Here is a 25,538-nt window from a genome sequence, read left to right as displayed (position 1 = left end):
TCGAAGTATGAGTTTTACGCTACTTTTGTTAAATGTATTCCTGTGTATTTTATGCTTTTTGATGCCGTTGTAAATGGAATTGTTTACTTGATTTTATTTTTAGGTTGTTCATTGCAAGTGTAGAGAAATACTTGTGATTTTTGGCTACTGAGTTTATATTTTGCAATCTTGCTGTGCTTGTTCATTCTCCTAGTAGTTTTTAAGGATTCGGATTTACTTTTGTCTCTTTTTTTGAGACAGGGTCTCACTCTGTCACTCAGGCTGGAGTGCGGTAGTGCAGTCATAGTTCACTGCAGCCCTGATCTCCTGGGCTCAAGCGATTCTCCCCCCTTAGTCTCCTGAGTAGCTAGGACCACAGGTACATAACACAATGCCCAGCTCATGTTTGAATTTTTTGTAGAGATGGGGTCTTGCCATGTTGCCCAGGCTTGTCTCAAACTCCTGGACTCAAGTGATCTTCCTGCCTTGACCTCCCAAAGTGCTGGGATTATAGGCCTGAGTTACCACGCCTGGCCTACAGTTTCATTACATTCCAGGAGTTCTAACACTGTTAGATTTGTAAAGTTGCACAGTATCTGCTAGTCAATGAGGGCACAGCTGTTTAAGTGACTTCATTTTTTTTTTTTTTTTTTTTTTTTTTGAGATAGAATCTCCCTCTGTTGCCCAGGCTGGGGTACAGGTGGTATGATCTCGGCTCACTGCAACCTCCACTTCCCAGGTTCAAGCAATTCTCCTGCCTCAGCCTCCTGAGTAGCTGGGATAATAGGCGCCCACCACCATGCCTGGCTAATTTTTCTATTTTTAGTAGAGATGGGATTTCACTGTGTTGGCCAGGCTGGTCTCGAACTCCTGACCTCAGGTGATCCACCAGCCTCGGCCTCCCAAAGTGCTGGGATTGCAGGTGTGAGCCACTGCGCTCGGCCTCTTTAAGAGATTTTGTGATCTTGTTTGTGCATACCCTTCCCAGGTAGGAAAAATGCTATACTTTATGGGAGGCTTGTCCTGGTGATGGACATGCAGAAAACTTGCAGGCTCAGCCACAGGTCAAACGTAAATCTGGAAAATGGCTCACCTCTTCTTATCTTGGAGGGAAGTGTTTGCTTCTGCAATGTATATGACCTCTTTCCTAGATTGAAGAACAAAGATGATCAATAGGGACAGGACCTGAGCCCCTCATTGGCCCTGCAGGCATCTCCACAGGGTCAGCCCGCAGAGTCAGACCCCAGTCTCCAGGGCCCCCTCGCTGGCACGTCGCTCCCAGGTGCTCTGCACAGCATGGCCGAGACCAGCCCAGGGGTCCTGGTGGCCGCTAATCCACGGTCCCTGCCACGGAACACGAATGTGGCTCAAACCATACATTTGACAGGATAGAGATAGATTGACAGACTTGACCCACAACCAGACACGGAAACAGTCCCAGGGAAAAAGGGTGAAACAGCAACAACAACAACAACAACAAAAACCAAGAAAACGGTGATGGCGAAGTCTGGGTTCTTGCCTCGGGAAGACACGAGAAGACAGGCGTGGGGTTGAGCACGGGCCACATACCTCATGTTGCTGGGATGTCCTGTCCACGTATAATTTTATTTATTTACTTATTTAGAGACAGGGTCTTGCCCTGTCGCCCAGACTGGAGTGCAGTGGCACGACCACGACACGCTGCGGCCTCGGCCTCCCAGGCTCAGGTGATCCTCCCACCTCAGCCTCCCAAGCAGTTGGGACTACAGTCATGCACCTCCACACCTGGCTAATTCTTTGTATTTTTTTTGTAGAGATGGGTTTCGCCATGTTGCCCAGGCTGGTCTTGAACTGCTGGGCTCAAGCAGTCCACCCCCACTGGCCTCCCAAAATGTTGGGATTACAGGCATGAGCCACTGCGCCCAGCCTGTATAATTTTTAAAGTGATAAATGAGGGTGGTGCGAATGTATAGAGAACATGTATTATGTATTTAACTCATCAACGAAGGAGCAGGTAGGATGATCACTGGCTGGGAGTGTGCCAGAGGAGCCCCTCGGCCTAGGCACTGAAGATGAGGTCCTATCAGATCTTGCTAGACAAGGTCTAAAACTGGTTAATGCCCCCACGGGCCAAAGCCTCACTGTCTTTGGAATTGTCTTTTCTATAGAGAGAAATCTTTGCATGTTTCCTGACAAAAGCTGACATGTATACCTGTAACTTGCCGGGGTCGGGGTAGATGGCAGGTCAAAGGTGCGCCATCCTAGGTAAACGAGTGACTGTGGGGTGGTCCCTTGGCATCGAGCAGGGAAGGACTTGTAGTCATTGTGTTGCTTAATTGCTAATTTCTTGCTAACTTCTTTCTTTCTTTCTTTCTTTCTTTCTTTCTTTCTTTCTTTCTTTCTTTCTTTCTTTCTTTCTTTCTTTCTCTTTCTCTCTCTCTCTCTCTCTCTCTCTCTCTCTCTCTCTCTCTCTCTCTCTTCTCTTTCTCTCTCTCTCTCTCTCTCTTTCACCCCTCTCTTTCTTTCTTTCTCCTCTCTCTTTCTCTTTCGTTTTTCTTTTTCCTTTTTTTGACGGAGTCTCGCCCTGTCGCCCAGGCTGGAGTACAGGTGCAATGGTGCAATCTCGGCTCATTGCAATTTCCACCTCCCCAGTTCAAGCGATTCTCCTGCCTTAGCCTCCTGGGTAGCTGGGATTACAGGTGCGCACCAGCATGCCCAGTTAATTTTTGTATTTTTAGTAGGGATGGGATTTCGCCATGCTGGCCAGACTGGTCTCGAACTCCTGACCTCAGGTGATCCGCCCGCCTTGGCCTCCCAAAGTGCTGGGATTACAGGCGTCAGCCACCATGCCCAGCCACTAACTTTTCTTTTCTTTTTTTTTTTTTTTTTTTGAGACGGAGTCTCACTCTGTCGCCCAGGCTGGAGTGCAGTGGCGCGATCTCAGCTCACTGCAAGCTCTGCCTCCTGGGTTTACGCCATTCTTCTGCCTCAGCCTCCCTAGTAGCTGGGACTACAGGCGCCCGCCACCTCGCCCAGCTAGTTTTTTGTATTTTTTAGTAGAGACGGGGTTTCACCGTGTTAGCCAGGATGGTCTCGATCTCCTGACCTCGTGATCCGCCTGTCTCGGCCTCCCAAAGTGCTGGGATTACAGGCTTGAGCCACCGCGCCCGGCCCACTAACTCTTCTTAATGGCGTGCTCTGCACCTGGGCTTGCATTTCTCTGCTTTGTGGGCTTGTCCCCGCCCACCCACCTGGCTTCTTGCTGGTTCCTGAGCCTGCTAGACCTCCAGTCTGCCTCTTTCTGACCAGGAGGGTGTTGCCGCCTGGCCGTACGAGGGCTAAGGCTGGGGGCTAGGGTAGACCTGCTGGGTCCCGGTGTGAGCTGTACAGGCTCTTAGCTGCTCAGGTTCCCGAACGTGAACACACATCCTCTTGGGTGCGATCAGCATGGCCCATCCATCTACCTTCCCGCACCCTGGCTGCCTTCTCTCTGCTTCCAGCCGCTTCCTGTGGCCAAATGCCATGGACCCCTCAATGGTCAGGGTTCCTGGATGAGGGGGCAGCCCGGGAGTTCGGCCTGGTGACCTCTAGCATCTGGGCCTGGAGGGAGGGGACCCCTCCATCTGAGGGCTGTGCCTCTGTGTGGTGAGTGCCTGGGAAATGGAGCTGCCACCATGGGCAGTGTCTGCTGTGGGTCCCAGTGGCTGGAGGCCGGGGCAGCCTGTGTTTGGTAACCACTCCAGCTGGCGCATCAGGAGTCCTGGCCTGTCCCTCCCAACCAGGCAGTGGGAGACACCCGTAGGCAGCAGAATCTGAGCCCACAGTGGGGGATTTGCAGACCCTGATGGGGTTTAGGGGCATTCAAGGGGAGGAGGTAGAAGAGGAGCCCCTTACCGGGCATTGTTCCTCCTCCCTCAGCCGCCAAGGGAGCGTCTGTCCATTCTAGTATGTAACAGAGCCAGTGGGCCCTTGTCCCCACCCTGTGATGGTGCAGAACAAACTGTGGCCTCAGGCCAGGGCATCCTGGGATGACATCCTCGCCTCCCCCTTTCACCTTCCCCCGGGCCAACCCCTGACCCCTGCACCCACAGTCTCTCAGGGAATGACTGTGTTGGGGGGCTTCCCGGATGCAGAGAAGGCTCTGGTCAGCTGGCAGATCCCTAGACAGCCATGTCTGGCGGGAGGGATGAGCCGGGGAGGGCTGAAGCCTGGAGACCGGCAGGCTGGTGGGGACGTGCCCAGGGCTCTGAGGGTCCCCTCACGGCTCTGTGATCACTGGCTGTGTTTCCCACGCCCTTCACCCGGGAGTGTCCTGCCGCCCCAGCTGGCACCTTTGAGACCCAATGGGGCTAAGCGTGTGGTGCTGGAGTCCGGCCTTGCCAGGGAGGATCAAGCAGGGCCTGGCCTTCTCGGGACTGGACCAGATGAGTCAAGGTAGGGTGGCATCCCCACCGGGCCCCAGTGTGGAGCTGACCCTCAGGGAGGGGAGAGGGATGGGGCCTGGGTCTGGCCGTGCCTTCTGGAAAGAAGCGCCTGCTGCCGGTTTCGCAATTGCCATTCCCGAGCCGAGCCGTAGAAGTTGGGTGTTTGTATTTATGGTCTTTATTTTTCATATCGGTAATTACCTTTTATGGCCCCGGCTTAAAGGCAGCCCAGCCGGCTCCAGGGCCTCCCCGTGATCCCAGAGCCGAGTGCAGGCCTCCCCGCCTCCCGCCTTTTTTCCCTCTTTTACACAAGATTCTTCAGTGTTTCAAAAGAGCTTTGGGGAGATTTGGGTTTTGTGGTTAAGATTCTCACACTGGAGCACGAGGACAATTATGTGCAGCTTTTATTTGGCCCCCAGGATTCTTACTACATTATCCGTATTTCCTTTAATTTGTGGGATTTCTAGTAAATGGGCTTAAAAATAGGTCTGGGCATGCTGCCAGGGCAGATGCGGGCAGCCAGCATCTCTGCATCCCTGTCTCATGGCAGAGTGGGGTCACACTGCATCCCTTGGCCCTGTGCCTCCTGCAGGTCCCCCAAGGTGGCTCCCCGTGCACCCTGAGGAGGGGACAGGGTGCAGCTACTCTCTTCTGGTCAGGACATCGGGGTGGGTCTTGGCTGCAGTTGAGTTAGGGTTGAGGAGTTGGGGTCCTTTTGACAGGGGGAGGTGGGGACTCTTCAGGGGACTCTGACGGAGGCCAGGCTGAGCGGAGGGCTGGGGACGCTGGGTGACATGATTGTGGGTCACACGGACACATACACAGAGACCCAACAGTCCCCATGTAGCCAGCGGCCCTGCCCGAGGCAGACTGTCCCGTCCTTGTCATGGTAGAGAGGACCGAGGTCAGCCGTATGGAGGGTGTCCCTGCAGCCGGCTGGGAAGTCCCAGCCTGCAGCCTGCTCAGGTCCCTGCTGGACCTGCCAACCTGGATGCATTGCTGGAGAAGGGACTTGCCTTTTGTTTAACGTCTAGCTGAGTTTGACAATCCCCCACCCTGCCCCGGGCTCCCTGAGTGGACCACACACCCAAGGAGGCGGCCCCGGGTGGAATTTCGCAACCAGAGTGCAGGTCACTCCCCTTGGGCTGCCGCTGTCCACTGTCTCAGGAGCACCAGGTCTGGGCTCTGAGGCCTCTCGCGCAGCCCCCGTGCCAGCTTCTCTCTGGAGGTGCTGACCTGGCATGTCCTCGGGCCCCGCTCCGAGAGGGCTGGTGCTCGCATCTGGACACCAAGCGTGGCTGTGCCCCTTGCTTAGCTCTGCGGGCCCCTGTGCGGCTCTAGCCTGGGTGCCTTTGGCCTTAGCCCTGAGGGTGTCCCAGTCCCGGGGAATGGCCCTGCTCCTGGCCGCGCTGGATGGCAATTTTGCCCTCAGATGTCCCAGCTGAAGCTGCTTCTCCAGGGACCTTGTGATTGTTTCTGTGCTGCCCACAGGGATCGGGGCCGTCTCAGGCTCTGATGCGGGTTCCAGATCACGCTTCTCCCCTGCCCCTGACCCAGCACCTTCCCTCTACAGCCCCCATGCTGCCTCTCCCTGCAGACAGGAGGGCCAGGCCCAGGGGCCAGAGTCGCGCGTCCCGCACCCGGGCCTCTGCTGCGCATCTGGGGGTCGTGCTATCCACTGGGGGGGGGGTGGTGGTCAGGAGACCATCCTGCCCTGGCCCCTACGTCCTGTCCGTGGCTTGAGCTCTGCCCAGGACTTTCTTCCAATTCCACGCCCGAGCATGAGGCATTGCCTGAAGTGGGGTGGGGGCTTTTCCGAACCTCCAGTGCTGCGTGAGTTGAATCTTGTCCTTTTTTCAACTTTGATTTTAGATTCAGAGATATGTGTACAGGTTTGTCACCTGGGTGCATGGTGCGATGCTGAGGCGGGTTGCGATTGAGCTTGTCACTCAGGTGGTGAGCGTGGTACCCGGTGGGTCGGTTTTCAGCCTTTGCCCTCCTCCCTCCCTCATCCTGTTGTCCTTAGAGTCTGTCATTCCCATGTTTATGTCCGTGTGTATCCAACGTCCCATCTTTCTGAAGAGCTGAGAAAGCCCAGGTCCCAGATGGGAATGTCCAGGGGGTAAAACATGGATGGCCAGGGCCCTGGGGAGCCTCCAGAGCCCCCTCCTAAGCAGGTGCCTGCAGCTTCCGCCGGAGACCCCTGAAGATGTGATCCCAGGTCCCCGGCTGGAAAGGGCCTGGGCCAGGCACTGGGAGCCCATGGGGACCGGGCAGGGTGGGGTGGGGCAGGGATGGAGGCGACCGTGAGGTGCTGCCAGTGTCTGCCCTGCAGTTTGCCCTTTGGGGCAAAGGCAAGGTGAGGTTGGTGACCCCAGTGACATAGCCTGGGTTGCCTGCTGCCCAACTCCAGGCAGAGGTGGCACCGGCAGCACCCTTGCCAGGGCCCAGAGGCGTGTGGCTCCAGGCATCGTTGGGCGCCCCCCGCGCCCCCAGCGGCTGATGTAGTGGTTCTGTGTCGCTCTGATTTACATGAGAGTTTTAAGCATAATTAGAAATGCAGGGGAGCTGTGTCTTACCTCGCCTCGACTATTTATGGCATGATATGCAGATGAGGAGAGCTATGAATATTAACCATGAGAGTGTGCCGTGAAGTCGCCGTCTCTAATGGGCTGGGTGACCAGCGGCGGGGCCCAGCACATTCCAGACCGCCTCCCAGTGCCCACCTCTGACCCCCGGTGCCTGGGATCCGACCGCTTCCACAACCCCCGGCCCCAGTGGTGATGATCAGGTCACAGCTGCTCCAGGCCATCGAGAGAGGGGGTGAGCGAGCAAGGAGGGTCCTTCCCCTCCCGGCTGCTCCGCCTGGGCAGCCTCAATCTCAGCTTCCACCCGGCCACCCGGTGCCGGGGAGACCCTGCCGCAGCCCTGGGGGAGGAGGGGGCCCTGCGCTGGAGCTGGCGCTGGCTTTTTAAGTTATTAAACTGTGCCCGAGGGAGACGCTCTTCAAGCTTACGTTATTTAAATTACAAATACGGGTGAGGGAGATTGTTGGCTCTTTTCAAAACACAGCTTAATTCTCTGGAAACCTTCTAGAATGTTTTGTGGTGTGAGGGAGCATCGCACGGTGTGTGAACCCAGTGGGTCTGCAGGCTAGGGCGGGGCCGCGGGGCAGGTCTGGAGGCTCAACAGGAGCTGTGCCAGCCCCACCTATCCCTCCCCACCCTGCGACTCACTCTCTTCCTCTGAGCCATCCCTGTTGCCAGTCTGTGCTGTGTTTGTCCCCCAAGTCCTCACCCAGAAGAAAGTCAGGATATCCTGCAAGCGAAGGTTAGAGATGAGTGTGTCGCTGGCCAGGGGCCGTGCCTCAGGGGAGCCGTGGCTGCTTGGGTCATTCCCCGTAAGCGCAGGGCTCGGCTCAGTCACACAGGCCCCTGGACCAGACCCTCAGCAGAGCCAACACCATGGGCACCCCACAAGGCCCTATCGGACGCAGAGCCTGCTGCTGCCGTGCTGGGAGCGTCCTCCCAGCCCTCCCACGAAATACTGGCTGCTGGAGGCCCACCCTGGGTGTGGGGGCTGGGGGCTGTGCTATCCAGAGGCCCCCTGCCGTGTCCCTGGCTTTGACCCCAGAGGAAGCGCTGATACACGGAATTGTGGATTTGCAGGTCCTGGAGTACTGCTCTTCTCCATCTGGGAAGAAAGCTTCCAGGCAGATGTTCATTAGTGCAGTTACTGCCGGCTGTCACGGCTGATGCTGGCCCCGGCTTGTGGTCTGGGGTAGAAGCCGCCTAGGGACCCTGCTGAATGGAGAGAGCCCGGCCTGGGCCCAGCCCTGCACAGCTCTCCTCCACCTCCCAGGCCGGGGCAACAGTGACAGTCCCAGGGGGCCCGTCAGCCCGGAGACCCCCCGCACCTCTGTGACCCTGAAGCTGGGGGCCTGTGTGCCCCTTTCCTGGGTGCAACTCTCCTCTCTGCTGCGGAGTCCTTGGGGCCCTGGCAGGGTCGTCGCTACCCGGGGTCTGTTGGGCAGGGCCAGGCCTCCCCTCTGGCTCCTGTGACTTGATGACCAGAGACCACCCAGGAAGGATGACGGCTGGGGGCCTGGCCCAGCTGCCTCCCGACTGTGAGGTCTCAGTTTCCTCATCTGGATGTCCAGTAGTGGGGAGGTGAGCACACGGCACACGCCATCCTGGCTTGTGTTGGGGCCTCGGGGTTGGGGGGAGTTCCTGGCCACCGAGGGCACTGGCCCGGAGCTCCTGCATCTCATCTGCGTGGAGCTGGTGGTTCTATTAGCAGCCAGGCCTCCAGGCGGCCCAGCTCTGCTTTCTGGTGTCTTTAAAGTTTAATGCAAACCTGAAGGCTAAGCTGGTGCCACGCCCAGCTCCCTGGGGCCCTGGCACATCCGGAGCTGGGCAGCCTCTACCCCCCCAGGGTTAACCTCCGGGGCCCCTGCTGCCCCCTTGTCCTCCCTAGGGCCCCTCTTCTGAAGGTATGGGGTCAAAGCAAGTCCTCCTGGAGCCTGCACTGTATGGGACAGGGAAGGCATTGCTCCGAGGTGGGCAAAGTCCACCGGGAAGCAGCCTCCAGGCCGTGTTTGTGACACCCCATGTGCGCCTGCTGACTCCACAGCAGCTGGTACAGCAGGCCCGCCCCATCCCCACACCATCTCACGCTCCAGGAGCGCCTTCCACTGACCTTTTAGGAGATGTCCTCACTTACTGCCTCACCAGGGGCCGGGGCTGGGGGTAGAGGGGCTCTCCCCTCCGCAGAACGTTTCCCGTGTCCCACCTCTCTCCTTGCTCTACCACGTGTTTAATGGCTGTGCATTTGCTGAGGTCCAGAACCTCTTATTAGATTGGTGAAATTAAATCCTGCAAGATAATTTAATTTAATTTAATTTCTCTCGCCTCCCTTCCCCTTGCTTGTAGTGATCCTGCAGAAATTCAGTGCTGCATTCCTCTAGTTTACTGTGCTGGGCTTAGGAAGTGCTTTACAATCTGGAGGTGGAGGGGGCAGGGTTTCTGGGGACTCTGGGCGAGGCCCTCAGACCATGGAGCTGCCTGGCCGGGCCCCCGGAAACGGGCTTCTCCTGTTGGGCTGCCCGACTGGTCCCTGTCCCTGTCCTCTGGCCTGGGGGATGCTTTCAGGGGTCTTCTACCTGCTGGAGCCTCTGCTCCTGGGCACTAGATGCCAGGACCCAGGTGCCCTGACCTGGCACCAACCTGTTAACCTGTGTTCTTGTGTGAATCCTGCCAGGACGACACTCAGGCAGGGGAGTCATTCTGGAGACACTGCCCCAACCCCTGTAAGTGCATCGGGCTGCAGTTCCAGTGAGCCCCTGTCCTCCCCGTGGGCTCCTCTCACCCACTGGCAGGTTGCTGGGCATGAGGCTCATCACGGTCGGCAACCCCTAACTCCAGGGCAAGGCTGGCCTGGATCTCAGCCTTCCTCAAGTGAGGCTCTGCAGAGAAGAGACCTCCCGCCCCTGCCTGCCGCAGCTGCCCGTATTTTCTTATTCCTCAGGGAGGCTTGTGGGCTCAGAGGAACCCAGCCTCCTCTATGTGTGTCTGTGTGGGGTGGGGCACCCAAGGCTGGCACAGCTGCAGGGACTGGACTCGGGCCTTGGGTCATCTACAGAGGTTTTCCAAAGTGGGTTCCGTTCTGATGAAGGGCATTTTGAGAGCAAGGGTCGTTGGTGCCACAATCCTGAGGATGGCCGGGGTAAACAAAGTTGGCGACCTCTGATTTTTTGCCTGGCTCTGCAGAACTCTCCATAAGTGAATGAGTGTGGTGAATCTCACCGAGGAGGGGAAACAGTAGGAGGTATGGGCTTGGGAAGCAAAGTGGTGGGGAAACTGAGTCACCAGAGAATCTGCAGGGGAGGATGGAGAGGCCCTGGTGTCTGAGGAGGGCTTGGCCCTGCCCTCCTCAGCAGACAGCCCTGCTCATGTCCCTGGGCCCACCTGGGCCCTCGGCCCCCTCCTCTCTGGCAGTAGGAGGGTCAGCCCCCGTGTGTCCGCTTTCCTGGCCCTGGGGGCGTGAGCCAAGCCTTTATTTTATTCTTTTCTCCTAAAGTTCAGCTTTGTTCTTGAGCCTTCCAAGAAAGTAACCTAAAACCAGCTCCTGTCCGGCTCTCAGCAGGCTGGGCCATGGGGCTGCAGCCTCACCAGGCAGGTGGCCTGAGGACAAGCCAGCAAGAGCTCCAGTTGTCCTCGATCCCCAGGGACCACACGGCCTCATCACCTTCAAAGGGAATAATGGTCCCTTCTCTGGGAGAGCTGGTCTGGCCCCCAGCTCTGGGGCTCCCGCTCCTGAGGTGTGGATGCAGGCTGAACTGGGCAGGGCGCTAAGACGCCCACCTGGATGCCCAGCTGAGAGCTGCTCTCCCGCCCAGGTCACAGCAGGTCGCAGGCATCACCGGCTTACTGTGTGCGAGGCTTTAGCCGCGGGCTTCACAAACATTGTTCCATTCACCCCCAGGAACCATCTGAGGGTAAATTATAACCCCAGTTCACAGCTCAGCATCTGAGGCTGCAGCGTCCTTACAGGAAGTGGCTGGTGCCCACGGGACCTAGGATTTCAACCTGGCCAAGAGGCCAGGACCGTCTTGCTGCTGGAAGGGCCAGGCTGAGAGCCTACACTGTCCCTTGTTCTCTCTGTCAGCCCTGGCTGCTGACCTGCCCAGGCCAGGCTCTTGGGACCCCCAGGAGCTGGTGCACTGTGCTGGCCTCTGCCTGTCCCCTCTTTTGGTACAAGAGCCCCTGTATGATTCAGACATCCCTACCCCCGTCCTTGGGGTGAAGTTGCCCCAACAGAAGCCATGGGCTCTCTGGGAGGCTCCTGGTGGTGGGCGCAGTGGGTCTGTGAAGGGAACTGTTTAGGGGCCTCTGCCCTCTGTGCTGTGTTGCTGTGTTGCACAGGCCCCTCTCTTGCACCCCCCTGCCCAGGCTGTGTCCAGCATTCAGCCCTTGCCGAGCTTATGAGGGCACTTGGCAGACTTCCTGGAGGAGGCGGCAACTAAGTGAGGACCTGAAGGTGGAGGGTGTGGCGGGGAGGGTGACAGCTGGGTCCTGCGTCTCCTGGCCCCGGGGAGCCCAGCTCTTCTGCGTGGCCAAGTGGGGACGTTCCTGTAAACGCCCCCGTCGCAGTCTCCCTGAGTCGTCACCAGCCCCTCGTAGGAGGCAGAAAACACTAGGCACGAAGCCACCTCCACAGGCCTTTGCCGGCAGCTTCCCCGCACCTGGATCTCTTCCCGGCCCCATTCAGTGGCTTTTTGTCTGGTCTGGAGAAGCTGAACCCACAGTGTGTGACTAGGGAGGAGCCAGATGGCCCTCTCTCTGGTCTCCGGATGCCTCAGAGGGACGCCGGGAGTGAGGGGCAGGGCGGTGTCGCCTTGCCTCCCACCAGGCCTGTGCGGGCCTCCTCCGCATCCTGCTACCAGGGTTACAGTGGTGGAGGTAGCTGGCCAGGCAGGAGGGGGCTCACCTCAACGGCCTCGAGCCTGGACCCTTCTTTTGGGTGGAATGTTCTCTTCCTGGGGGTCACCGCCGGTGGCAGGGAAACTGAGGCTGCACAATCCAGAGGTCGGCCTCAGAGCCCCACGCAGCCAGTGTGGTGTGAGCCCAGGAGGAAGTGCACATTCTCTGAGGCGCCCCGGGGCCACCACAAGTCCTGCACAGCAGCCCTTTCCCAGGAAAAGGCTCAATAACGGTCAGACGCTGTGGACCCCTTGGGCAGGAGGTGCAGCTGATGTCAGCTGAGAAGTGGGTCCGCCAGGAGCCTGTGTGGCCGCAGCCCGGAGTGTGCGGGAGGAGTGGGGCGGCCGCCTTGCCCTCTGCTGGGACCTCTCCGGCGGGGCTGCCCCTTCCGGCTCCTGGTTGCCCGGCCACAAAGTCGCTCTTTTCTTAAAGTGCCAGGAGGGCGCTGGGAGTGGGATGGGGAGGGGTGCTGGGGCTGGACTCCCGGGCCTGCCGCCTGGGCAGAGGACACAGCTCTGAGGCCGCCAGGACCTGGGGTGCTGCCTCGCCCACCCGCTGCCTGCCGTTTCTGTGCCTCTCTTCACCCTCTGCTGTACCTCCCCTCCCCTTCCCTGGCTCCCATATCTGTCCTGACCCCCTGCCCCCATCCCCCAGCGCCTCTGCCCATTCCCCGCCCGCGGTGGAGGAGTTCAGCTCTGCCAGCTCTGCAGACTGTTTGGAATAGTTTAAATGCTTTGACACTGGGGCTGTCCTGGAAGGCCGGGAGGCAGTTTACTGGGTAATTCATATGCAAAACTGCACCATAAATTTCCAGGCTGTCTCAGTTGCCGTGGCACCGGGAAGCATTTCTCCACTACTGTACAGTACTTCTGCCATCTTTGTTTGCATTGCAGTGAGTCATCAAAAGTCTGTCTCGTACCAGCACCCGGGGCCGCGCATTCCTCTGGCACCAACACTCCACTGTTTTTAAAGCTGGGGCTGGGAGCTGGCATTTACTTCGGCTCCCAAATCAAAGGCGGCTATTCATTCCCGAGCCGCCGGAACGTTCGTCTGCATCCGGCCCCTTCATTGAGATGCGGTGCGCTGCCCGGGAGGGCCGGCCTGGGTGCAGCTGAGCTGCGGCCGCGAGCCCAGCGCCCAGGCGCTCTGCCCTCCTCCTCCTCCTCCTCCTCCTCCTCCTCCTCCACCATCTCCTCCTCCTCCTCCTCCTCCTCCTCCTTGCCGGCTCCCTGCGCCCTCCCCGCCCCAGGGCTCCCGCTCCGTTTGCTGCATTCGCGGAGCAGCTGGGCAGGCGGGCTGCGTGCGGGAAGCCTGTCCTGCCAGGCGGAGCGGGCAGTGCCGGCCGGCGGCCGCAGCGGCGGAAGGTAGGTCTTCCCGACCGGCCGGCAACTTCTCCGCAGCGGGGGCACTGCGGGCCGCCCCCGGCGCGCGTCCACCTGCCCAGCTCCAGGCGCGGTGGCTCCGCCCTCCTCCCGCCGCCCGGCGCCTCTGCGGCCGCCCGCACTTTCCTCCCGCGGGACACAGCGGCCTTTGTGCGGCCCTGCGGAGTTGGGCCGGCGCCTTCTGGGCCGCCCCCGCCCCCTCCGGAGTGCGCACCAGATAAACAGCGGCGCCCTCCCCAGCTCCCAGCCCCGGGGTCCGGGCAGCCCAGCGAGGGCTGGGACCCCTGTAGTCACCTGGGTTGGGGCCGGGCCGTCGGGATTGGCCCGCGAGGGGAGCGAGGCGAGCGGGGTGGGGGGCGTCCGCGAGTGGTGGTACGACAGGCTTCCCAACTCCTGCTCTGGCGGCGGCTCGGGAACCTGGGTCTGGTCCGAGCCGGGAGAACACCGGAGAACGGAGCGGGCGCGCCCAGGGTGGTCTCTCTGCTCGGGGGAGGAGTGGACGCGGCTTGGGCGGACTTGCCGGCACCACCAGCTCCTCCCCACCTGCCCGGGAGGCTCGGGGGGACCAGGGGACCCTGGCCCGCCTTCCCCCAGGGACCCTCTGTGAGGCTGCTCAGAGGGAAGAGAGAAAAAGCAAACCGCAAACTGCACAGCTCCAAAGACCCCCTCCCTCCCTCCTTCCCCACGGCTCCAGCGCGGCCCCTCCCGGGAGCTCCTGTGCGGGCTGGAACTTTTTTGAGGGAAGGATAGTGGCTGCAGACCTGCCCAGAGGCGCCCCCGTCTTCTCCGACATCCCCCCGTCCCGGGGCAGGTTCAGGCCTGCGCTCCTCCTGCCTGCTGAGCCTGAGTCGCTAAGAGCAGCCCCCTGGGGTGGTGGGCCGCACTCCTGCTGGGCAGCGCCCCGGGGGTCTGCGTCGGTGCTGGCTGGGCCCTCTTCCTTCTCTGCCAGGGCGTCTGGGAGACCCCGGGTCCCTTCTCTGGAGTGTCCCAGCCGGGAGGGGTGGGGAAGGGTGCGTGGGGAAGGCTGGCTCTTTGTAAGCCCATGGCGGGAGGGGGCGGGTGTGGGAATGGCCCCTTGAGCGGGGAGCCTTGGACCTGGAGGAACTGACCACGTGCCTCCTGCCCCCACAGATGAGCCCCGCTAGGGCCGCCCCGCGCTGAGAGCCCAGCCCCGCCGCTGCCCGCCCGCCATGTCTCAGATGCTGCACATCGAGATCCCCAACTTCGGGAACACAGTGCTGGGCTGCCTGAACGAGCAGCGCCTGCTGGGCCTCTACTGCGATGTGTCCATCGTGGTCAAGGGCCAGGCCTTCAAGGCCCACCGGGCGGTGCTGGCCGCCAGCAGCCTCTACTTCCGCGACCTGTTCAGCGGCAACAGCAAGAACGCCTTCGAGCTGCCCGGCTCGGTGCCGCCCGCCTGCTTCCAGCAGATCCTGTCCTTCTGCTACACGGGCAGGCTCACCATGACGGCCAGCGAGCAGCTCGTGGTCATGTACACGGCCGGCTTCCTGCAGATCCAGCACATCGTGGAGCGCGGCACCGACCTCATGTTCAAGGTGAGCTCGCCCCACTGCGACTCGCAGACCGCTGTGATCGAGGACGCCGGCTCCGAGCCCCAGAGCCCCTGCAACCAGCTGCAGCCGGCCGCCGCCGCGGCCGCCCCCTACGTCGTGTCCCCCTCGGTGCCCATCCCGCTGCTGACCCGCGTAAAGCATGAAGCCATGGAGCTGCCGCCGGCCGGCCCAGGCCTGGCCCCCAAGCGTCCACTGGAGACGGGGCCCCGGGACGGCGTGGCGGTGGCCTCAGGGGCTGCGGTGGCGGCGGGCGCAGCCCCTCTCAAACTGCCCCGAGTCTCCTACTACGGGGTGCCCAGCCTGGCCACCCTCATCCCTGGCATCCAGCAGATGCCCTACCCCCAGGGGGAGCGGACCAGTCCGGGCGCCAGCAGCCTGCCCACCACCGACAGCCCCACCTCGTACCACAATGAGGAGGACGAGGAGGATGACGAGGCCTACGACACCATGGTGGAGGAGCAGTACGGCCAGATGTACATCAAGGCCTCTGGCAGCTATGCAGGTAATAAGCGACGGGGTGGAGCCCCACACCACCTGGCTGGGAAGCAGGGCATGCCTGGGACCAGGGCGGCTCAGGAGGCCGCTGGGCCGGAGGCTTGCGGGGCCACAGGGGAGCCCTCACGAAGCCTGGAGAAGGTAGCAGAGCTCCATTCACCAGGGAGTTCAGACTTGGTCCTGGATGAGACAGGAACTCCTGGGAGACTCTGCCAGCCTGTAGGAAGGGTCTTGTCTCTACTGGATAGATGAGGAAACTCAGGCATCTGTGGCCCAGGGACCTGCCTGAGAGCTCACATTCCCCATCTGTGAACGGCCTGGAGCCACAAGGTGTCCGGGAGGACCCGCCTACTTCCCCTTTAACCTCACCCGGCGAGGTCCAGAGGCTCCCCTGAACTCAGCCCCTTTGCCACCAGCTCTCCAGGCCCCGCAGCAGGGACGGGCCAGTAAGTGCCCGCTGTGCTGAGCCGAGTGAGTGGTCGTCCTCCCTCCTCCCCCTTCCTTTCTTTCAAGAAGGGCTGCTCCCCTCCTGGGACCCGCAAACCCAGGTTGCCCTAATTTGAGATTCCTGGGTTACAGCCTCTGGAGACTGTTCAGGCTTTGCTGGGCAGAGTCCCACAGTTGGTGCCCAGAATCGGGTGTCCCCGCAACCTGACTGTGTGTCTGGGCCGGCCGCCTGGCTGGTCTGCATGCAGGACCTGTGTGCAGTGGCCTGGGCCTGGGTGCGGGCACATAGTGCCAGCAGCGGGCAGGTGGTGGGCCCCGAGGGGCAGCATAGGGACTCCACCCCACCACACATATCCTCGTGCCCTGATAGGACTCCCCCCCTGCCCTTCCCCTCCTGCAGTGCTGCTTGGGGGCAGAGGGGGCCAGGACCACCCACCAGCTCGGACCCCTAGGTCAGCTGGGTCCCTGTGCAACATGTGCCACCATAGCCAGAACAGCGAGGTGGCCTCTGCTTTGGCCAACCTGGCTCCCTCTCCGCCTGCAGGAGAAGCCACTGCTTTGGCAGCAGGTGCTCTGGGCTCCGTGGTATCTTCCCGAGAACTCCGCACTTTATTTAAACATACATTGCTGTGTTTGCATGAACCCTACAGAATGCCAGCTCACAGGCCACCTAGATCTGGGCTTCACAGCTTTTGTTTTTGTTTAGTGGTAGCAGGTAGGGCTTGATTTTTCCTGAGACCAGGAGTTGTGCTAGCTGCTGAATTGGCCCTTCCCGAGGGCAGAGCACACTGGGCTCCGGCTTACCACAGAGGCCGTACAAGATGGTCAGTGCTTGTGGACCTGGCTGGCTGAGGCCTCTGGGGAGTCCGCCCCGTATGTACTTTCCCGCTGCCTCTGCTGACAGCAGCCCCGGGGAAGGCAGGGGACCAGCCAGAGGCTGCTGGGGAAGGCTCCCAAGGCCCACCCAGGGGCCCTGTTGGGAAGGGGGCTCTGTCCACGGGCTCCGGTCCCAGGGTAGAACCCCAGACAGGCTGAGCACCCCTGCAGTCCCTGAGGACTTCCCCTAATGATGGCAGCCAGACAGTGCCCTGCCGACAGGTCAGAAAGCTGCACTATGGAGATGGAAATAGACCCAACGTGTCCAAACCTCTTTCCAGGGTCCTCCCTGCACAGCCCCCTGCTGCTCCAGTGTGACCTTAGGCCTCGGTGTGTTTGGGGTAATGGAAAGCAGGGCTGGGTGTCAGGTTTGCTGGAAGCCTTGTGACTTGTCTTATGCATCTGCCCCTGGGTGCTAGGTCAGCCTTAAGCTGTCACATCACCTGGACTTTGTGAGCTAGAAGCCCCCAAGCCCACCTGCCTTGACGGGTTTTTGGGAAGCAGGCAGGACAGCAGCCAGGAAGCGGCTCTGTGGAGTCCCGGATGTGTGTTGGGTGGGAACAGGAGGCAGCCGCTCTGGCGAGTCCTTCCCTCCAACTCCCCGGTACTCAGACCAGACGAGGTACGGAGTCCTGCTGGGGCTGAGGGGCGGGGACGCCCCCAAGGCCATGTTCCTGCAGGGCCTTGTCCAGGCCGCAGGTGCTGCGAGGCAGTCTCTGCCTTTGCACGGGTGTCGCTGACGCCAGCGTGGTGGAGAGTGGGCGGCTGGGAGGCCAGGCCTGCTCCCGCCCACCTACCATACAGTTTGGCTCTGGATGCCACAGTCTGGGTTTCTTGTCGTGGTTTTTCTGTTCGGCAAGCCCATAAGTGGGACAGAGAAAGGGGGTGTGTGATTTCTTGGTTAAAATCTAGGTTACTGGCTGTGACGTTGCTGGTGTCGCTGGGTGTGCTGGGTTGGCGGTGCCATGGGGGGAGCAGGTAGAGGGAGGGGCCGTCCCCTGACCCGGAGCTGCCCCTGGGTGCTGGCGCCCTGTGCCCCATGTTCCCCGTACCCCGTGCCCTGGGCTCGTCCAGGGAACGTCCTTATACCCATGCAGGAGGCTGGCTGCTGCCCTCGCCAGGCCGTGCAGAAGTGGAGTCGGGCAGCTGTCTCTGGGCTGGTAGGACCAGCGTGTTCTAAGGTCCCTGCAGGCTGAGCTCCTCCTCTCTGGCCTCAGTCTCCCCACTTGTCGAGTGAGAGGCAGGCCTGAGTGATTGCTGAGGGTCCCGGAGCTGCACCTCGGTGTGTGGTAATGTGTGGGCCTGTTCCACCGTGTCTCACGTTAAGAACCATGGACAGCTTGTCTTCTAGGGCTGTTCTCTTGTTTTTGAAATAAGTCAAAATATTACAGATAAAGTTAGTTGCCTTTCGACCCCGGGGCAGCCCCCGTCCCATGGTCTGCGTGGCCTCACGGCGAGGGTCTCCACACGGTGTCGGTCTCGTGCCTCTCCTCCCTCCCTCCAGGTCCCGTGTCGCCACCCGTCAGAAGGAACCGCCACGTTTGATTTATCCAGGGCCTTATCAAAGGACATTTAGGTTGTTTGCAATTTGTTGCAGTCAGGAGTGAAGCTGCTGAGAAGGCTCTGTGTCGCGTGTGTGAGGTTGATGGGGCCGAGTCCAGGCCCCCCACACCCAGTGAGGCAGGCCCCGTCGGGTGGACTCTGGCTCGGGCCGCTCAGTGCTTCCCACCCACCAGCCCTCATCTCTGCAGCAGTCATTTCATGGTGCCCTCCTGGGCCTTAAGCCCAGGGACCTTAAGCCCAGGCCTTAAGCCCAGGGACCTTCCTCCTGGCCCTGTGGCCGGCAGTGATGGGAGACCCTGGAGTAAGATGAGCTGGGGGTGGGGTGCACCCAGGGGTGAAAGAAAAGCATCATATCCACCAGAAGGGAAACGCCCAGTGCAGTTCCCCTCTGGCTGATGGGGAAACCTCCCGGACAGTGAAGCACGGGCGTGCCTGCCTCGCCTCGTCAGGGGCCCTGCATCTGAGCTAGAGATTGCGAAATGCCTGCCTCTGCCTCCCGTGCACCCCCATCCCTCCCCCTCCCACCATGGGGACGAGTCAGGGGCCAGCCCCTGGAGAGAGCAGGAGGTGGGCTGGGCGGAGGGAGCCCGAGCCTCAGTACTTGGTGGTGCTGTGGCCTGAGCAGCAGGCCCTTTCCTCTTGAGGCCCCCTTCTTCGCTTACCCATGTTCATTCCCCCAGAGGGTGTGGCTGCGTTCCTGGTGGCTCTCAGGGCTTGGGGGCACCTGAACGTCCAGCAGTGACTCCAGGAGCCAGGGACTTCCCTGGGCAAGGCAGCAGGCCTGGTGGGCAGTGCCGGCTGCAGCTGGGCTTGGGGTGGGGGCTCCCCAGCTGCACTCAGGGGTCTGTTCCCGTGGTCTCCTTGGCACATCTGGATCCGCAGGTCCCTGCAGCACAGCCGAGATGGGCATGGCTGCTGCTTTCACCCCAGGGCAGAGGACGGCACGGGGCCCTGACGGTTATTTCATCATGGTGAGGGTGGCCGTTGTCGCCCAAGCTGAGGACAGGCACCTGCGGCATGGCAGGCCGCTGAGGTCCAGGGACAGGGAAATGGAGCTCGCAGAGGGCACAGCGAGGGAAGGGGTAGTGCCATGCTGGGGCTCCTCTCCTGTCTTCTGAAGGGGAGGGGGCTGCCCGGACCTGTACCCGCACCCCCTCCTGTGCCTGACGGGGCTCGCCTGGCCGTCCTTTTCACGCCCTCAGCAGTGGCTTCGGGCGGGCAGATGTTTAATTGCAGCTGGTAGATGTCACTCTGTGTGGCTGGCGGAGACAGAGCCACACCTGGGTATTGACACCAGCCACACACTTCCACGGTAACCCTTTCCCAGCAGGGGACAGCTCTGGCCACAGGGCCTGTGTGTCCAGGACAGTAACCCTTTCTGGGGAGGGGACAGCTCTGGCTGCAGGGCCTGTGGGCCTGTGAGCGGGTGGCCCTGTGCATTTCCCCTTCCCTTCTGCCCTCCCCACCCCCACCTCTCTGGGGTCCACCCAGTGTCCCCTGTGTGCCTGTCTGCGGGGCCTGAAGGTCAGGCACCCATCCCTAAGGTCGGTACCCACTTCCATGGGGCGGCCTGAACTCAGGCAAAACAGGCAGAGTTGGAACTGCTCGGGCTCTGGGAGACCCTCCCATCCAGCCTCAGCCCAGCTGCCCACATCCTGGACCCTGGACAGATGCTACTGGGCGCGGGTCCTGGCACACAGCAGCACATCTGTCCTGGCATCCTGGCTCTGCCCATCAGGAGAAGCCTGCTCCAGGCCCCACCCTTTTCAGGGTGACCTGCAAGGTCAGCGCTGACCCCGTCCAGCCCTTGGCTGAACACCCAGATTTGGGTAGGCTGCTCCCATCCCTGGGCCACAGAACCCAGGTGGCCAGGGCTGCTGGCTATGGTGGTCTCCGTTGCAGCCATCCACCCACCACCACCACCCATCCGGAAGGCACTCCTGCCTGGTCGGGGGGCAGGGCTGTGTGTCCGAGGCCGCTCCCACCAGCAGCTCAAAGCTCAGGACTCTTGTCTGGGGTTCCCAGAGAGGAGCGAGAAGAGGGGCTGGACTTGGGGTTGCCAGGTGTGCAAATCGCGCCATCCTCCCCCCACTGCTGCCTCGTGGCCTGGGAAGGGATCATCCACACTGTTAGAGCCCCACTCCCCCCACCACCACCCAGGGAGCAGAGAGTGCCTTCATCTCTGGCCTGGATAGGATGGGGCCCAAGAGGAAGCCCCAAGCAGAGGTGGGCAGGCCCAGGAGTGCTGTTGGCTGCAGGGGTAGGGGGTGAAGGGTTCCTTTTGCTTTAAAGGGCCAATACCCCTGCAACTCAGGCCTTCCGAGGAGCTGAGACCGAAGTTGTGTGCCTCTATGCCCAGCTAATTTTGTAATTATTTATAGAGACAGGGTCTCGCTATTTTATCCAGGTTGGTCTCAAACTCCTGGGCTCAAGCAATCTTCATGCCTCAACCTCCCAAAGTGCCGAGGTTACAGGTGGGAGCCACCGCACCGGACCGTGTGGCCGCTTTCATCAGCATCCTGTACACGTGGCTCATCTGTGGTTCGGCCCGTCTAGGCCATTGTTCTCTCCTCCCCGCCTTTTTTGGTTGTTGAAGTGTTTGTATTGGCTGTGCACGGTGGCTAACCCCTGTAATCCTAGCACTTTGGGAGGCTGAGCTGGGCGGATCTCTTAAGGTCAAGAATTCAAGAGCAGCCTGGCCAACATGGCGAAACCCCGTCCCTACTAAAAATACAAAAATTAGCTGGCTGTGGCGATGCACGCCTGTAGTCCAGCTACTCTGGAGGCTGAGGCAGGAGAATCACTTGAAACAGGAGGCAGAGGCTGCACTGAGCTGAGATTTCGCCACTGCTCTCCAGCCTGGGCGACAGAGCGAGACCCTGTCCCCGACCAAAAAACAAAAACCAGAAGTATTTGTATCCTGTGTAAAGTGTGCCGTCAGTGAGTTCGCTGTACGATCAAGGGCGATGTTGCAATCGAGATACAGAATAGTTCCCTCTTGTGGAGGGTTACCCTGGGGTTCCTTGCGTGAGATCATCCACCCCACCCTGGCCCCACGGGACCATCACCCTGCTGCCTCCTGCTGCCCTTTTGCTTCTCATAGGATCCTCGTGCGTGGAACCGTGCAGCGGTAGATCCTGTGTATTTCCGTGTGTCATGGTTTCTGTTGTCGTGCGGTTGAATGCACGATGCCAAGGGGCTGCATGAGGCCGCGCTCCCACCAGCAGCTGGTGAGAACGGCAGGAGCCCCACGCCCTTAGAGCAGCCGGTGTTCTCTGTCAGCCTGAACGTTTCAGCCCTTCCTAGTGGGTGAAATAGCAATGACATCCATTGTCGTTTCAATTTGCATTTCCCTGATGGTCAGTAATGCTGAGCATGTTTTACAGGTTGAATAAGCGATACTTTATAACTTTTATTATGACATGTGTCTTCAGATCTTTTGTCCATTTTTTAAAGAATGGATTTTAAGAGTTTCCTATATAATTTGCAAGTAAGTTCACATATGTGTATTGCAGGCACTGTCTCCTAGTCCAACCTGCCTTTTCATTATCGTAATGGTGACTCTCAGGCCAGAAGTTTTAAATTTTGATGAAGATCAATATGTTAATGTATTTTATGGCTAGTGCTTTTTGTAGCCTGTTCGAGAAATCCTTGTCTACCTAAAATCCTGTGTCTCTGTGTGATTTCCTGCCCATCCGGGATGGGGCAACACTGTGTCTGTGTGTATCTGTGTGTGTGTGTGTCTGGCTTTGTGTATGTGTCTGTGTGTCTGTGTATGTGTCTGTGCGTCTGTGTGTCTGTGTCTGTGTGTGTGTGTCTGTATGTGTCTGTGTGTATGTGTCTGTGTGTGTGTGTGTGTATGTGTCTGTGTGTGCGCGTGTGTGCATCTGTCTGCGTCTGTGTGTCTGTGTGTATGTGTCTGTGTGCGCGCGCGTCTGTGTCTGCATCTGTGTGTATGTCTGTGTGTGTGTGTGTCTGTGCGTGTGCGTCTGTGTGTGTATGTGTGCGCGCGTCTGTGTGTGTGTGTCTGTGCGTCTGTCTGTATGTGTCTGTGTGTGTGTGCACGTCTGTGTCTATGTGTCTGTGTGTATGTGTCTGTGCGTGTGTCTTTGCATCTGTGTGTCTGTGTCTGTGCGTGTGTGTCTGCATATGTGTGTGTGCACGTGTGTGCATCTGTGTGTGTGCGTCTGTGTATGTGTCTGTGTGTGTGTGTGCGTGTGTCTGTGTGTCTGTGTGTGTGTCTGTGCTTCTGTGTGTGTGTGCACGCGTCTGTGCGTCTGTGTGTGTGTGTGCGTGTGTCTGTGCGTCTGTCTGTATGTGTCGGTGTGTGTTTGCACGTCTGTGTCTGTGTATGTGTCTGTGTGTATGTGTCTGTGCGTGTGCGTCTGTGTGTGTGTGTGTCTGTGCGTGTGTGTCTGTGCGTATGTGTCTGTGTGTGTGTGTCTGTGTGTGGGTGTTTTCTTGCGAAAGTCGTAGAGTTTTTGCTGTGATGTTCTGGTGGACGGCTCGTGTTGGGCTCATGTTTGCAGAAGGGCTCAGGTAGCGGGAAGGTTCATTTCCTTTCCCTGTGGACGTCCAGTCATTGCAGCACCAGGTCTCCGCTGAATTCCCTTCACACCTTTGACAAGAATCAATCGACTATGTACGTGCAGGCCTATTTCTGGATTCTGTTCAGTTCCATTGATCTGTGTGTCTGTGCTTATGCCAAATATCGCACTGTCAGGATTACTGTAGCTGTGAATAAGTCTTGAAGTCAGGTGGTGTAGGTCTTCAACTTCATTTTCTTATTGAAAATTGTTTTGGGCCAGACGTGGTGGTTCACACCTGTAATCCCAGCACTTTGGGAGGCCGAGGCAGGCAGATCACCTGAGGTCAGGGGTTCGAGACCAGCCTGGCCAACATGGTGAAACCCCTCTGTACTAAAAATACAAAAATTAGCCAGTGTGGTGGCGTGCGCCTGTAGTCCCAGCTGCTGAGGAGACTGAGGCAAGAGAATCACTTGAACCCAGGAGGCAGAGGTTACAGTGAGCCGAGATCATGCCACTCCAGCCTGGGCCACAGAGTGAGACTCTGTCTCAAAAAAAAAAAAAAAGAAAGAAATTGTTTTGAAGGATTATCATAGTCCTTTGCTGTTTGCTGATTCTCTAACTAAAAGATTACTAAAATGTTGATTGATGTTGCATTGAATCTGTGGATCAGTTTGAGAAGAACTGACCTCTTAACAACATTGAGGCTTCTAAGAAACCTGTGAAGAAAGTACATCTCTCAATTTCTTGCCGCTGTAATTTCTCCTAGCTTTTAGTATATGGATGTCATTCATATATGTAACAGCTTTATTGAGACACAATTCACATGCCATACTGTTCCTCCGTTTAAAGTAATAATCCAGTGTGGGTTTTTTTGTTTTGTTTTGTTTTGGTTTTTTTGGTACATTCAGATCTGTGTGGCCGTCACTACAATCAATTTTAGAATATTTCTGTCATCCCCCAAAGAAACCCCATGTCGTTTGGCAGACATTTCTATTTCCCCATATTCCCTTCGACCCTAGACAAGCACCAGTCTACTTTGTGTGTAGATTCCTATTCTGGGCACTTCAGATCAATGCAGTCATATGATACACTGTGACTGGCTTTTTTCTTTTGGCATCAGGAATCACCCATGTTGAAGAATATGTCAATGCTTCATTTTTTCTTCCTTTATTTTTTCTCAGATCATGTCTCGCTCTGTTACCCAGGCTCGAGTGCAGTGGTGCGATCTCGGCTCACTGCAACCTCCGTCTCCTGGGTTCAAGTGATTTCTGCCTCAACCTACTGAGTAGCTGAGATTACAGGTGCCCACCACCATGGCAGCTGATTTTTTGTATTTTTAGTAGAGACGAGGTTTCACCACATTGGCCAGCCTGGTCTTGAACTCCTGACCTCAAGTGATCTGCCTGTCTTGGCCTCCCAAAGTGCTGGGATTACAGGCATGAGCCACTGTGCCCAGCCAAGAACGCTTGCTTGCTTACTTCCTTTCCTTCCTTCTTTCCTTTCTTTCCAGGGTCTCACTCTCACTCTGTCACCCGGGCTGGAGTGCAGTGGCACGATCTCTGCTCATTGCAGCCTCTGCCTCCCAGAGTCTAGAAGTCCTCTAGCCTCAGCCCCCAGAGTAGCTGGAACTAACAGGCGTGCACCACCACACCCAGCTAATTTTTTTGTATTTTTGTAGAGACAGGGTTTCGCCATGTTGCCCAGGCTGGTCTTAAACTCCTGGGCTCAAGCCATCTACCTGCCTTGGCTTCCCAAGGTGTTGGGATTACAGGCGTGAGCCACTGCGCCCGGCCATTTTTTTCTTGCAAAGTCAAATTCCACTGTGTGGATAATACCACATTTTATTTATCAGTTCAGTAGTTGATGGACTTTCAGAATTTTTCCACTTGTTGGCTATTTTGAATAATGTGGCTTTCATGTACAAGTCTTTACAGACACGTGTTTTCCATATGTTTACTTACGTACCTAGGAGTAGAATTGCTGACGTTACGTATTTTTTGTGTGTATTTCTCCGTTCTCTTGTTTGGTTTTAATTTGGTGCGTTTGTGAATTATATTGTTTATAATTTCATTTTCCAGTTGTTTACTGTTAATACATAGGAATAAAGTTGATTTTTTTGTATGTTGACCTTGTATTCTATAACCTTGCTACCTTTAGTGATTAGTTCTTATAGCTTTCTGTAAATTCCTTGGCATTTCCTACATAGGCCATCATCCTGTTTGTGAATAATGACAGTTTTACTGCATCCTTTCCAGTTTTCATGCCTTGTATTTCTGCATCTCCACTCCAGATTGAGTGGAAGTGGTGAGAGCAGACCTCTTTGCCGTGCTCTCTCTCGGGGGGAACATTCAGCCTTTCTTTGTTACGTGTGATGTCACCTGTAGGTTTTTCATGGCTGCATTTGATCAATTTGTGGAAGTTTCTAGCTATGCAAGTGATTTTGTGGGTGTCCTTAATTTTGTTCATATGGTGTATTGCATCAGTTACTGTTCCAGTATTGAACTACCCTTGCATTCCTGTGATAAACCTCACTTGGTCATTTTGTGTTACAGTTTGTACATATATTGCTAGATTCAACTTGCTGATATTTTCTCAAGGAATTTTGCATTTATGTTCGTGAAGGTTATTGATCTGTAATTTTCCTCTAACGACTTTGTCTGGTTTTGGTATCTGCGTGGGCTTTACATTCCCTTCTTTATTTTTTCAAAGAGTTGATGTAAGCTTGGCGTTGTTGAAGCGTTTGATAGACTTGTCTTACCAGTGAAGCCCCTTGGGCCTGGGGTTTGTTGCTGTTGTTAATTGTGGGAAG

The 25,538-nt window shown here is 57.9% G+C and overlaps 1 protein-coding gene across 2 annotated transcripts in view; it reads left to right on the top strand.

Moving 5' to 3' along the window:
• The window catches only part of NACC2 (NACC family member 2), an 86,671-nt gene that overhangs the window by 27,182 nt on the left and 33,951 nt on the right, over nucleotides 1-25,538 (top strand). Inside the window, exons 1-2 of one of the 2 annotated variants that reach the window (XM_008005661.3) lie at nucleotides 12,795-13,227; nucleotides 14,377-15,321. In XM_008005661.3, the coding sequence (XP_008003852.1) occupies nucleotides 14,436-15,321 (886 nt within the window). In that variant the 5' untranslated portion in view covers nucleotides 12,795-13,227; nucleotides 14,377-14,435. Of the gene's footprint in view, nucleotides 1-12,794; nucleotides 13,228-14,376; nucleotides 15,322-25,538 lie in introns of those variants that run through there. The other variant, XM_008005659.3, reaches the window with a different exon arrangement.

The sequence above is a fragment of the Chlorocebus sabaeus genome, chromosome 12 (assembly GCF_047675955.1).
Source record: "Chlorocebus sabaeus isolate Y175 chromosome 12, mChlSab1.0.hap1, whole genome shotgun sequence".
Taxonomy (NCBI): domain Eukaryota; kingdom Metazoa; phylum Chordata; class Mammalia; order Primates; family Cercopithecidae; genus Chlorocebus; species Chlorocebus sabaeus.
The sequence above is the reverse complement of the archived record's forward strand: the minus strand, read 5'-3'. Positions and strand labels throughout refer to the sequence as shown.